Source organism: Crocodylus siamensis, chromosome 7 (genome assembly GCF_052110815.1).
Source record: "Crocodylus siamensis isolate JL-2025a chromosome 7, ASM5211081v1, whole genome shotgun sequence".
Taxonomy (NCBI): Eukaryota; Metazoa; Chordata; order Crocodylia; family Crocodylidae; genus Crocodylus; species Crocodylus siamensis.
This window is the reverse complement of record NC_143401.1, coordinates 65,326,033-65,338,352: the sequence shown is the minus strand read 5'-3', so window position 1 is coordinate 65,338,352 and position 12,320 is coordinate 65,326,033. Positions and strand designations below refer to the sequence as shown.

Below are 12,320 nucleotides of genomic sequence, written 5' to 3'. Positions count from 1 at the left end.
TGCATTTCTTATGGCTCAACACTTCTGTATTTCCCTGCCTGCACTGACATGTGGTAGTCCTTTCAAGTGTATATACTTGAAGCAATCGCAAAGTGTGACAGGCCTAGCAAGGCAGAGATGCAACAGCACCAACTTTAGTACTCCCATTCCATGTTTAAGCAGAACTATGTATACATTATTCTTTAAAATAATAGAAGTAATTAAAGTACCGCAGTGAGACATTGCAATGCAAGCTCATTTTAAAAGTTTGAGGTGAACAATGTACTATCTTATTCTCACCTGACTTATATTCAAGCTTGAAGCAGCCAAGGAAAATTCATCAGAGAGGTTTGTTTTGATATCTTCAACACTTACTGGGCCAGTTCTCAAAGGCAACTCAACGCTGGCAATATAGGATGGTCTAAAAATTGTTTCTGTATCCAGAACTGGTTCCATTCTGCAAAAACTAAAAAGCCAATTATTTAAGTATCACAGCATAACCAAAAATAACCAAACAACAAACATAGTGCAAATTAAAAAATTCACACAATGCATGTAAGTACAGAAGTGTCCAATACATAAAGCATGCTGGAACAAGAGTTACTATTATCCAAGAAGAGCTAGGAAGTTGTAGCAAATATTAATTAAAGCATCTCCAACCTGAAAGGCTGAAGCAAAAGGATGCCAACAATCATAGATCTTTATCAGACACATTCTGTGACCTTTAATATTACTGTATTTTCTCACGTAACACATGCCCCCAAATTAGGGATATACATATATGCAATTTAAGGGGGGGGGTGCATGCGTGCACCCTTTAACCTATTGTAATTATGGTTGTTAAATGGTAATTGCTACAACCTGAAGTGTGCAAACATGATTCACAAAATAAGCCCAAAGGGTGCAAATACAAATCCAGAGCCTTGGCCTGCTAGGTAGGGTCTTTCCGAGTGCTTTGCCACAGAATTACTCTAGTATTTTTCAGTAACTGAACAAGTGAAACCCAAGAGCCCGCAAGGCGCCTCGAGCCTAAGGAGGCGGAGAACCGCTGCCCGAAACATTTGCACGGAGACTTTCGGTCCACACGAAGCTCCGCTGCCTCCCCCTGCCCGCCGCGGAAGGGCAGCAGCCGCCGAAGCTTGGCCCATCGCTCTCCGGGCGGGACAGCCGCAGCCATGACGGGCCGGCAGCGCAGCGCGTCTATCTACCGCCGAGGACCCGGAGCTCCGCCAGGCAAGCCCAGAGCGGCACGTCACCACCACCACGCGAGTCGGATCTGACCCATCCACTCACCCGCGCGAGCCGCCACGGCCCGAGGGAACCGCTGCAGGCTAGGTCGCGGCACTTTTTCAAATACACCCAATGAGAACGCGCGGTGCTGCGCAGCATCATGGGAAACGAGAGCCCGCGGGGAATCGTCCCAGCGAGTGGGATTCTGGGTAGAGTCGGGCATGCTGGGAAGTGTAGTTTCAGCTATGAGGCGGGCTAGTCCCCGCACCGCCTGCTGCTGCTTGACTGCCCCGCAGGGGGGAGCCGGGGGGGGACCAGCTGGGGGCGCCCTGGCCTTGGCGGCTGCTCTCTGGGCCCGCTGGGAGCTGGCGGCGGGGGTGTCCTGCTGCAGGACCTGAATGAGCCCTCTGTGGGTGGCGGTGCCCAGCAGGACCCAGCCTCCGGGGGCCGCATCTTTACCCCCACCAGGTATGTCCACCCTCTTTGTCTGCTCGGTGCCTGCTCTGCAAGTGCTCCCTCAGGCGCACAGAGAAGGGCTGGAAGGCGCCTCCACAGGTCATGCAGTGCAGTCGCTTCCAGTTTTCTTTGTACCAGCATCCATTTGTAAACACTGCTGGCCAGTCCCGTCCCAGTGCCCGTCACCCCTGGCCCACTACCCCCAGCCCTCCCAGCGTGTGGCTGGGACTACCAGCCTGCAAGGCAAAAGCCACCGTCTCTCAGATTTTGCTCTTTTAAAGGAGAACCCATTTTTAAAGTTTGTTCACAACCCTTTCATATGTTCTTGCAACCCACTTTTGGGTCACAACCCACGGGCAGGGAAATGCTGATCTAGTCCAGCCCCCTCCTTGAAGCGGGAATTGGGATCAGCGCTATCCAAGCTATCCCAGACACATCCACGCTGCAGCTGATGCAGAGCTGCTGGGAAGCAGAGAGAGCAGCTGGCCTACTGCTACTGCGAAAGGCTCCAGAACTGCGTCTGCAGGATTACAGCACTGAGCTGTGCACAGACGTTCACAGGTCAATCGTAGGTGTGTGCAGGGCCCGATCCAGGGGGTGCCATGGTGCCGTCATGCCCCACTTTGATCCTGCTCCATGCAAATTTTAAAGCCAACTGGTGGTGGCAGCAGCATTTCTAGGCAGGCAGCAGTGAAGAAGTTGCATGATTTCATTACAATCTCCTGGATTCCTTTTGAACTCCTCATTTCACAGGCTGTTGTGACCTTTTCTCCTTTTTAACCGTCTTGATGTTCCAATAATCAAACCAGCTTTTCTGCCATTCTGCTGTGTGTTCACTGCTTCTGGTAATACGACTCTTATTTCACAGCACTACAGACTGTTTTTAACTAACTGAAAACAGTAACTTAGGTATGGAAATAACTATCAAGATGTTCAGAAATAACACCTTGTTTGTTTGTTTTTTTGCCTGGTTTGTTGAGTTTTATACATGATACAGTACAGCCTCATTGGTTCAAAATGCAAGGGACCAAAAAGTACAGACTTAAAAATAAATGGGTTCAAAATAACCATATTGATAGTAAATTGAGTGTTTGTAACTTACTATGGATGCATGCAGACTGAATTGACCGTGTACAAATAAGAACTAATAAGAACAAATTGAGGAGTTATCCTAGTGACTATTTAAGCAAATTTTATGACATGTTGGACAGAGTTCCTAAAGTAGACCAGCAGCGATGATGTAGGGCCCCTTTTTCTTCCACTTAGTGAAACAAGTCTACACCTAGGTGGACCTATCCCCCTGATGCCACTAACCACCACCATGGACCTGGCATCCCCAACCCCACAAAACCACCCCCAATCCTGCTACATGCACAATCAGGGGCTAGGGCTGCTGCCCCCACCTGCATCTGTGTGTCTACTACCCCTGCAGATGCCCCTGCATCCTGACACTTGCTGTCCTGAGCCCCAACTGTTCTTCATGCTCCCATGCTGAACTGCAGTTTTTCCAGGCTGAGCCCTGGCCATTCCTTGTGCTCCTGCCACCTTGGGCATTACTGGGCTAACACCCAATTGCACCAACCTGCAGTTTTTCCAGGCTGGGGGCTTCATGAGACAGGCCTGGAGACCTCCCTGCCACAGGAATCCCTGGAGGCTGGGAGTGCCAGAGGAGGGCAGTAAGTGCAAGGGTGCAGGGGAGTCTGCAGGGGCAAGATGTGGAGGGAGCATCCCCAGCTACCTGTACTATCGGGGTGGGATTAGAGGTGTGTAGCAGGGTGGCATCCTTGTTGGATCTCTGCTGGATGCCCTGTTCCTGGGGTAACCGCCCGCTTCACTCATCTACCACACCTTGATGAAAAAATGTGAAAGTTGTTACTAAGGCAGGAAGCTACCCATTACTGGCTGAAAAGGGGTTTAATACCCACTCTGACCTCCCCTCCATGGGTCCCATGCCTCACAGATGTTGCTCTGTGTGCATTACCTCTCCAGCCTAAGCGTAAACTGGGCACACAGTTCTAGCTCTACTCTACAGCCCTGAAGGGCCACTTGCACACCACCCCTCTCTCACTGGGGTCCCATTCACTCTGCCAACTCTCACCCAGCCTCTTTCATACTGACCTCTCTCTCAGGGAGACACTCATACCACCTGGCCGCACCTGGCTTCAGGCTTGTCTCTCCATGCTGTAGTCAGCCCCAGCACAGCCTGTTGGGTATCTCCCGCTACCCTCACCTGAGCATTGACTAAGCAATTCTACAACTGCTGGCCTACTTTGCTTCTGGCCCCTTGCCAGGCCACTATCCCCACACTGGACCTCCACGCTCGCATATTCATGGGGCCTCTACTCACTTGCCCACTCTAGTCATCACCCATCTCTCTCTCTGGGTTTCACTCACACCACCAGGTTTTATCCTGCTGGCTGGGCACAGCCCCAGGTCCCTCCTCCAGCCTGAGCTTTGCCTCAGGGCTCCTTAGCGAGCCCTGCTCATTAGAACACTACCAGGAATGTGGGGCTGGGGTTATAAGGCACCTCCCTGGTGAAAGGTGAGTCAGGGTAAGTGGCCTGGCATTTCCTGGGGGTTTCCCACACCACCAGGAGCCCCACCAGACCACCTTTCCCCAGCAGGGTGCAGTTTTACATCTTACCCAGCACAATGGGTTACCTCCAACCAATAGCCCCTGCCCTTATCTCCTGATATTCCCAGAGTAGGCTGTCAGCCTGATGTTACCTTCTTCCTTCCTGCAGCAAACTGCAGCCCAGCTTACAGCACTGGGCCAAAATGACTGCACTCATCAGGCACCTGGCTGCTACCTGTTTTCTGCCTTTAACGTGGCAAGGCATCAAAGGTGTCCTGCCACAGGGTGGAAGGACTGGGGGCAGTTTCACAGGAACAAGGGTCCACGGGTGTTTTGGTGGGATTGGTGGTGGGATAGTTCCACACTCAGGTGGATCTAAGTGTGGCATCTCTAGCAGGCATGGTGAGTACCACACCATCCCCCTTTACCAGAGTGCCCCTCAACAAGTCGTGGCAGGAGAGTTAACGGAAAAAAGGAGGGGTTCAGTGGAGTTCTTCTTTCGGGATGTCCCGGTGACGGGGGTACTCACATTTGTGATGCAATGTTCCTTGGGGTTCCACCTCCCCTACACCCCGTCCACCCGCTAACTGCTTGGAAGTCGGATTTTGTTGTTCTGCCATTCCCTGTAAGCGCCTTTTCCAAGGGGTCAGGCATCAGCTTCGGCACCAGTCAATTGCCTGTTATGGCAGCTGGAGCCCCAGTCCCTGGTGCCAAAGGGCTGGGCTCCCATTGTCTGGTGTCCTTCTCCCTTTGAGAGGGACACCCCTCTAAAAACTTTTGATTGCCAGTAGATGGGGACTGATTTTCCCCAGCCCAGTGCAGGACACTGCTCCCCTTTGCTCCTGGGGTGGATGCAGCGCCAGCTCCAGTGCTTCAGGTAGCCTCTCAAGTCACCGCCTGCTTGGCAGGCTCCCTGCTGGCTTGCTCCATCTCTTTCCCCCACTGCCAGCTTCCAGCAGGGTTTTTACAAATCCCACAGTGGCGTCCACAGCTGCCAATTATCCCACCACTCCCCCACCATGGTAGCAGCTGTTTAAGAGAGCCTGCATTGTGCCAGCTCACGCAGTGATAGCTCTGGCCGCGCTCCCAGAGGTAAGTTTCCTGGGGTGTGGGGGGCCTGCTTGTTCCCTGCGGGTGTTCTCAGGGTTTCCCCCAGCCCCCTTAGAGCCTGCACGGGCTTCTTGCTGCCACAGACCTCCCCCCTTAAGCTGCCTTGTGGCATCTTGACATCTTTTAAAGCCTTCTGTATAGCCTGATATTCCCTCATGTGCTAGACGTGCCTCCTCGGTTGGCTTCTCCGTCCTGATACCTCGAGAGGAAATCAGCCACGAGGTTATCCTTGCCAGGGCGGTGCATTATTGTGAATTTGAATGGTTGAAGAGCGAATGCCCTGTGGGTAATGCATGTATTTTCACTTTGTTTTTTGGTTAACCACTACAGTGGAGCATGGTTTGTCACCACCAGGATCTCCTGGCCCATCAAATAATATTTAAAATACTAATTGCCCAGTGTATAGCTAGGTACTTCCTCTCTATTGTGGCATACCTGGTCTTGGCTTGGCTGAGTTTACGGCTTGCGAAGGCAACCAGGCATTCTTCTCCCTCCCATCTCTGCAATAGGACAGCCCCCAGGGCACTGCTGGATGCATCCATCTGTAAAATAGAAGGAAGGAAGTCAGGAGTATGTACCACCACCTCGCGACACATGGCTTCCTTCAGATCTTTGAAGCTTCTTTTCATCTCGGACGTCCATTTTAGTGTCCCTGACGCCCATTCTCTGAGAGCATCCGTGAGGGGTGCTGCAAGTTCCACAAAGTGTAGTATGAACCTTCAATAATAGTTGATGAGCCCCAAAAAGGAACGGAGTTGCCGACGGTTGTGTGGTTCCTGAAACCAACGTATTGCCTCCACCTTGTCTGCCAGGGGTCAGATAGTCCCCCGTCCTACATGAAATCTAAGTACTTGGTTTCTGTGCATTTTGGGGATTGGTGGTCATCCCAGCCGCTTGAAGCGCTCCCAAGACCGCTGTCAGGGCATCAAGATGCCGGGGCCAATCTGTGGTGAAGATGATTATGTCATCAATGTTAACTGCTACGCATTCCACGTGTGGTGCCAGCAGGGCATCCGTAAGCTTTTGAAAGGTAGCTGCCTCTCCATTTAGCCAGAAGGGCATATGTACGAATTCGAACAGGCCCCAAGGAGTTCCAAAAGCGGTTTTGGCACAATCCGCAGCTCTCACTGGGATTTGCCAGTACCCTTTTGATGGTGGATATATACTTTGCCTCTCCAATTCTTTTGACGAGGTGGGCAATATGGGGCATAGGAAGTGCCTTGAAGGTCACTAGTGCATTTAACTTTCGAAAGTCAATGCAAAGGCAAAGTGACTCACCAGGTGTGACCACCAGTACGATTGGACTGCGCCATGGGCTTCAGGACGGCCTGATGATTCCCTGCTTCTGCATCTTTTCTGTCACCTGTCATACCACCTGCTGCAGATGCTGTGGTATAGGCCTCTATTTTTCCCTGACTAGTGCACCTGGCAGCATCCTGATCTCGTGCTCGATTCCCCGCACTAGTCCTAGGGTTTCTTGGAAGACATCCTGGAATGTCTCCATCATCTCCTTCAGTTCTCAGCGTTGATTGGCATCCAGATCTCTCCCTAGTTGTACTTACCTATCGGGTGTGGATCTTCCTAATTCTGGGCAGGGGGGAGGGTCCCAGTTCCTCTGCAGCCTCCTCCTTCTGCACAAGCCAGCCTTGTCGGGCCCTCCATTCCTTGAGGAGGCTCACACATGTGTGCCTCAAGTATCAAAAGTTTGGGAAATGCTGAACTAGATATTCTAGAAAAAGATCTGGTGTTAGGTTTTGCATTAAATATAATAAAACAAAAATTAGTCACTATGTATATGATTTTCTATGATTCTATACACAGACACACACAATTATAAAATGTACATACATATTTGTAAGTAGGTCGCAGCTCTCTAAGCATTAAAAGTGTACTATTGTACACTGCATGCCTCAAATTTTGATAAAAGGAAAAATAACTTGAAAATAGTCAATATCTATCAAAAACAAAGTGAGACTTCTGTATTTTATTTAAGAAAAGCGCACCACCTAAGGTAAGAAATTCCATAATTACCTTTGCTCCTTATATTTACTGGATCAGAGTAGTGCCTGCATTTGTGAAAAGGTGTGTCTATAAAATGTAGGTGTGTCTTTTCAATACAATAAAATAAAGGTTAAATTGCATTGCTAATATCTTCTAAGAGCTTTTAGGATCAGTATGGCTGAAGATCACTTTGTAAGACAAGCTAAGTTCTCTTATTTTACTTGTTATATGGGTTGGAAAAATCCCTCTTAACATGCATGAAAAATGTGTAAGCCTGCATCCTAATGAGAGTTCATTAGTTAAATCAATATGATTCAAGTCACATTTTTTTTTTGCCTGTCAAGACATGGTAGACAGAGCCATGGTAGAGGGTGGGAAGAATTCAGAACTCTTCCTCTAAAAGAGAAAAGCTATGGGAGGAGGATTTTTGAGAAAAGAAAACTCTTGCCAAGAATGATCTAGTTACCTCTTGAAGAAAATTACTGCTCATAATGTATTAGCTTAGCATGATTATGCCCCAAGCAAAATTTCATCGTTGTTTGAGCAACTTGTGAAATTATTATATATAATGGGAAATGCTGGCACAGCCTCTCACTTATGCCATAGGTCTTGAGATGTTGGTTTAAGACAACTGGAACATTAATAAATTAATAATAAAAACAAATATATTATAAAGTATTACTAATCATAATGAATTATAATTTATAATTAATATAAATTAATAATTTATCATAAACATAAATATAAATGGATTATAAAATTTAAATATATAGAGTAAAATATAAAAATCCAAATTAATTATAAATATAGAAAGATTAATTTTAATAAATTATAAGTTATTATAATAAATTATAAATAATAAATTAATGACCATAAGTTGGGAACTTTAATAATAGCACTGGAACATTAATAAGTTAATAATTAAGAAATAAGTTTGGTAACAAATATACTGGTGTCTCAGAGTACAAATATCTATACCCAAAGACAGCAAGTTAAAACAAGGCGTATTCATAGTCAGTGTTCCCATAACAACCCTGCTCTGGACTGGGAGGTGAGGAAATTCCATATATGTAAATAAACTTTATAGCTACCTTGATAGAAAACTTCCTTGGATGTCAAAAACACTTCAAATCGAATGCTCTGCTGCCAAAATCATAAAAATTTATTTGCTGTGAAAATCTTATTTTCTTCTTTTTCCGAATCACCAGAGCATGTGAGATTCCTTTCCCCCTTTTACGTAAGACTTTTTTGATTGAGAAATGCCTTTCAAAGCTTCCCAATCTCCTTGAAAATTATGTTCCTTATCTTTGAAGTAGTCCTGAAGACAGAATCCAAAAAGACTGTGGATATTCTCTCAGGAGAAACCCTGAGAGAAGAGAATGTACACAGTCCTCAGGAGTATTTTTCAAAGCTTGCTAATTTCTATTTTTAATCTTTCTTCTCCTTTTAATTTTATTTTTATATTTTTCTGTATGTCCTGGAAGAATTCAGATAAGAGCCCCGAGCTGCACCCTGGGGGCTCCAGGGACAGGGGACATGTAGAAAAACAAGAAAGAAAAAACTACTCACCTGCAATGGGACACCGACACTGCAGGAACGAAGAGTAGAGCCCACGTGGGTTACAAGCCCGTGCCTTTATCCAGCTGAAGCCGGCCGATGACATCACGGGCAATCACCAACCAGTGAAAATAAAAAGGATCACTGCAGGAGGAGCAGCAGGAGCAGGAGAGCTGATGGAGGCTCTACACACCGGCAGCGGCCAGTGCCTGTATGGTGAGGGAAGATCCAGGCAGGGAGCAGCAACAGAGACTGCAGGGTCTCTCTGCTCGGACGACAGTGAACTCAAGCCCTGAGAACTGAGAGACATCAGGGGCAGGACACTGCAGGCAATGCCAAGGGAGAGCGGCATTGCCGCTGCATTCAGTGGCGTGAAGGGAGCGACAGCCCAGAAGAAGTGGCCATAGCAGGCTCAAGGGAGACGACAGGTCATCTCCCTAAAAAACACGCCCAGGTACCAGATACAGAAGACAGGCTGGTGATGGTGGAGGTGATGAAACTCCCAAGGAAGGGTGACAAGGAGACCCCATCAAATCCTGACAGTATGGCCTGTGGAACAGCCCAATAGGGTACCCAGTCCCTTATTTTGTTTCATGCATTTTTTTTTCCTTTTCCCCCTTTTGAGGGAGAGGTGGTGATGAGGCATGCATGCCTCATGAATTGAGTCTCAACCTTGAAAGGACCCCAGCACGGGGAAGTGAGTGAGGCTGAGGAACGCTGGAATTGCAGCTTCCTCCCTTTTTTTGTTTAATGTTACTTTTTTTATGTTTCCCCCTTCTTTGGTTGTCCAAGAGGGGTAGAGACCTGGTCTAGGGAACTAATAGGCCTGTGGGCCACCGCAGGCATAAAATGCCCAGGACACAAAACCTGAGGGAAGCATTGAGATCAAGGGCACATCTACACCGAAGGAAAGGCAGCCTCAAGACCTGGTGTCCTGCTGGGAGGTTGGCATGAGGCTGGGGTGGAGGGGAGGTGGAGCCCCACAGACAACTGTCAAGTGGAGTATCCACCACTGAGGGACCTCCAGCGGCTCACCCCCCCTCCCCACAGGTAATACATTCGAAGTTGTGGCAGGCGAGTTTGACCTACCTCAGGGGCCACACAAAGCATCAGTACATCCGTCACCAGCCGCTTGGGCCAAGGCAGCACCCCAACGGCTGTTTGAGGCCAGGAGGGCACACTGTAGTATATGTAGTCTCCCTTGTCGTCAACCTTTACAACTGTTAAGAGCTTTTTTCAAATGTCTTGTTTCCTGATTGTGTTTTAATAGATCTGGGAGCAATTGTACTTCCCTAATTACATATGTATTAGGCCTGTGCAAAGCAGCTAATATTCGCTTTGGATTCAGCCAATACAGGGGACTGTGATTCATTTCGGTGATTTGAATTACTGTCCCAAATTGATTTGGCTGCTGCCAAATCTTCAAATCTCTTAATCACCGAAGCCCATCACCTGCCTGCTCTAGCAATGACTGCCCCACCCACCCCCGCTCCCAGGACTTTGGAAAAAAAACAAACAAACAAACAAAAAAAAAAAACACGTGTCTCACCAGCTCCTGCCACATTGGGGGCAACCCCTGCTGCCCCCCACTGCATGATCAGGGGGCTGAGCCCCCCCCCATGCGAGTGGCCCTCCTCTGGACCCTCTCCATTTTGTCCACATCCCTCTTGAAGTGTGGCGCCTAGAACTGGATGTAGTACTCTAGCTGCGGCCTGACCAGTGTCGCATAGAGGGGGAGGATCACCTCCTTGGACCTGCTAGAGATGCATCTGTGGATTCATGACAAGGTACAGTTGGCCTTCCTGACTGCATCCCCACACTGCCAGCCCATGTTCATCTTGGCATCAGTGTTGACTCCAAGATCCTTTTCTGCTTCTGCACTGACAAGAAGGGAGTTCCCCAACCTGTATGTAAGCTGCTGGTTCTTCCTCCCCAGGTGCACCACCTTGCACTTGTTGGTGTTGAATCCCATCTTATTCTCATCCACCCACCCCTGTAACCTGTCTAGGTTATATTTTCCTGGCATCCACTATCCAATTTGTTTCACTTTTTCCTTCTTACCTCCACGTTCTTACATTCCTCTCTATCCTCAGGCACATTAAGTTGCCTGAGCCATGGGTGCCAAAGATCAAGCTTGGAGCAACTTCCATCATGGCTTTTGTGGACAAATGAACAACCTGGGTTGATTGGCTACAAATGAGATCAAGCATATGCAGCAGAATTTACCACCAGCTGCCCAAGCTTGGCATGCTCTGAGAGGGTGACAGCAACAGTTTCAAACTGTAAGGGAGGCTGCGTGTATCCTATGTCAGCCTCCTTCATCTGCTGTAGTCTAACAATTCACATATCCTAATGCTATATCTTGTTGCCTACTACCAAGTATGTACGTCATTCCAAGTCCTCATCTGCACTGAAGAGTTATTGTTAATATTGCTATGTCAGGAGAAGCAGTTCCAATACACTGCTATCATGCAACAGTTAACAGACCTGTGTGACCTGCTTTTAAATGAAAACAGTGAGCTATGAAAAAACAAAGACATCCAGGTGACAGACAAGGATCACTGTTCTGGGACTGTACAGTTCATGAACTGCTGATATAAATTCTGGAGAACAAGTGTATACTGATGTGAGAGGACATCCTGTAGACGTGATGAAACCTGCAGTAGTAGAACTTGAGAACAGAAATCCTTGCAGAGTTTACTTCCAAGCTACAGAGTTATCCCCATAGGTGACATGTAGAGGGAGCACTGGTGTCCCCCCAAGAGCAAGTGCTTTGGCTAGTAGAGGGGCACAGAGAGTGCTTGTGCCCCCCTGAAATTGGCTCTGCTGGCAGGATATCAGCGGCTAAAGTGCCAGCAGTGGAAGTCCTGGCACTTCCAACACTGCTGTGCAGCATACAGAAGTGTTGGCACTTCTGCCACCACCATGCCACCGGCACACTTGACAACCGGCCACTGGTGCCCCCCCAATTGCTGCAAAAATCGGCCACTGGGGACTGTGAGAGGGGAAGTAGAACACCCCCCCCCCACGTCTTGGGACTCCGCCTGATGAGCGCCAATAATTATGGCAGGGACTGGGACAAGCGGCAGCTGCGGGGAAATGCCACAGGCTCGGCAGTTCCACAGCTGCCTGAGCCTCTGGATCAGCAAACCCCAGGGGCGAGGCCTCATGGAAGCGCAGGCTGCTCAAAAGGCAGCTGGGGAGAGAACCAGCTGCCCTGGGGAAGAGGAGCGGTACGCCAGCCAGGAGATGTGTGTGGCAACAGCAGAATGGAGCGTGGGGTGGGAAGCACCAGCATGAGCCGGGGAAGCCCAGCTGAGAGAACAGAGATTCCAGGCTCTGGGAGCCGAAGGTTGCCAGAGGGCCACAGCAGGGAGAAGCAGTTCTGCCCTGCAGCTCCAGACAAAGACAT

The 12,320-nt window shown here is 48.7% G+C and overlaps 2 protein-coding genes across 10 annotated transcripts in view; one reads left to right on the top strand and one right to left on the bottom strand.

Moving 5' to 3' along the window:
• The window catches only part of KIF20B (kinesin family member 20B), a 69,153-nt gene extending 67,764 nt beyond the window's left edge, over positions 1 to 1,389 (bottom strand). For 4 of the 9 annotated variants that reach the window (XM_090056801.1, XM_090056805.1, XM_090056807.1 and 1 more), the window contains exons 1-2: positions 841 to 1,168; positions 280 to 445 (exon numbers count right to left, since the gene is read on the bottom strand). In XM_090056801.1, coding sequence (XP_089912927.1) covers positions 280 to 445; positions 841 to 857 — 183 coding nt within the window. In that variant the 5' untranslated portion in view covers positions 858 to 1,168. The other 5 variants (XM_090056802.1, XM_090056804.1, XM_090056810.1 and 2 more) reach the window with 5 other exon arrangements.
• Positions 1,390 to 1,481: 92 nt separating this feature from the next.
• Positions 1,482 to 12,320, top strand: part of PANK1 (pantothenate kinase 1) — a 105,801-nt gene continuing 94,962 nt past the window's right edge. The window contains exon 1 of the mRNA XM_090056706.1: positions 1,482 to 1,677. The gene's annotated coding sequence lies outside the window, so the exon portion shown is untranslated. The remainder of the gene's footprint in view (positions 1,678 to 12,320) is intronic.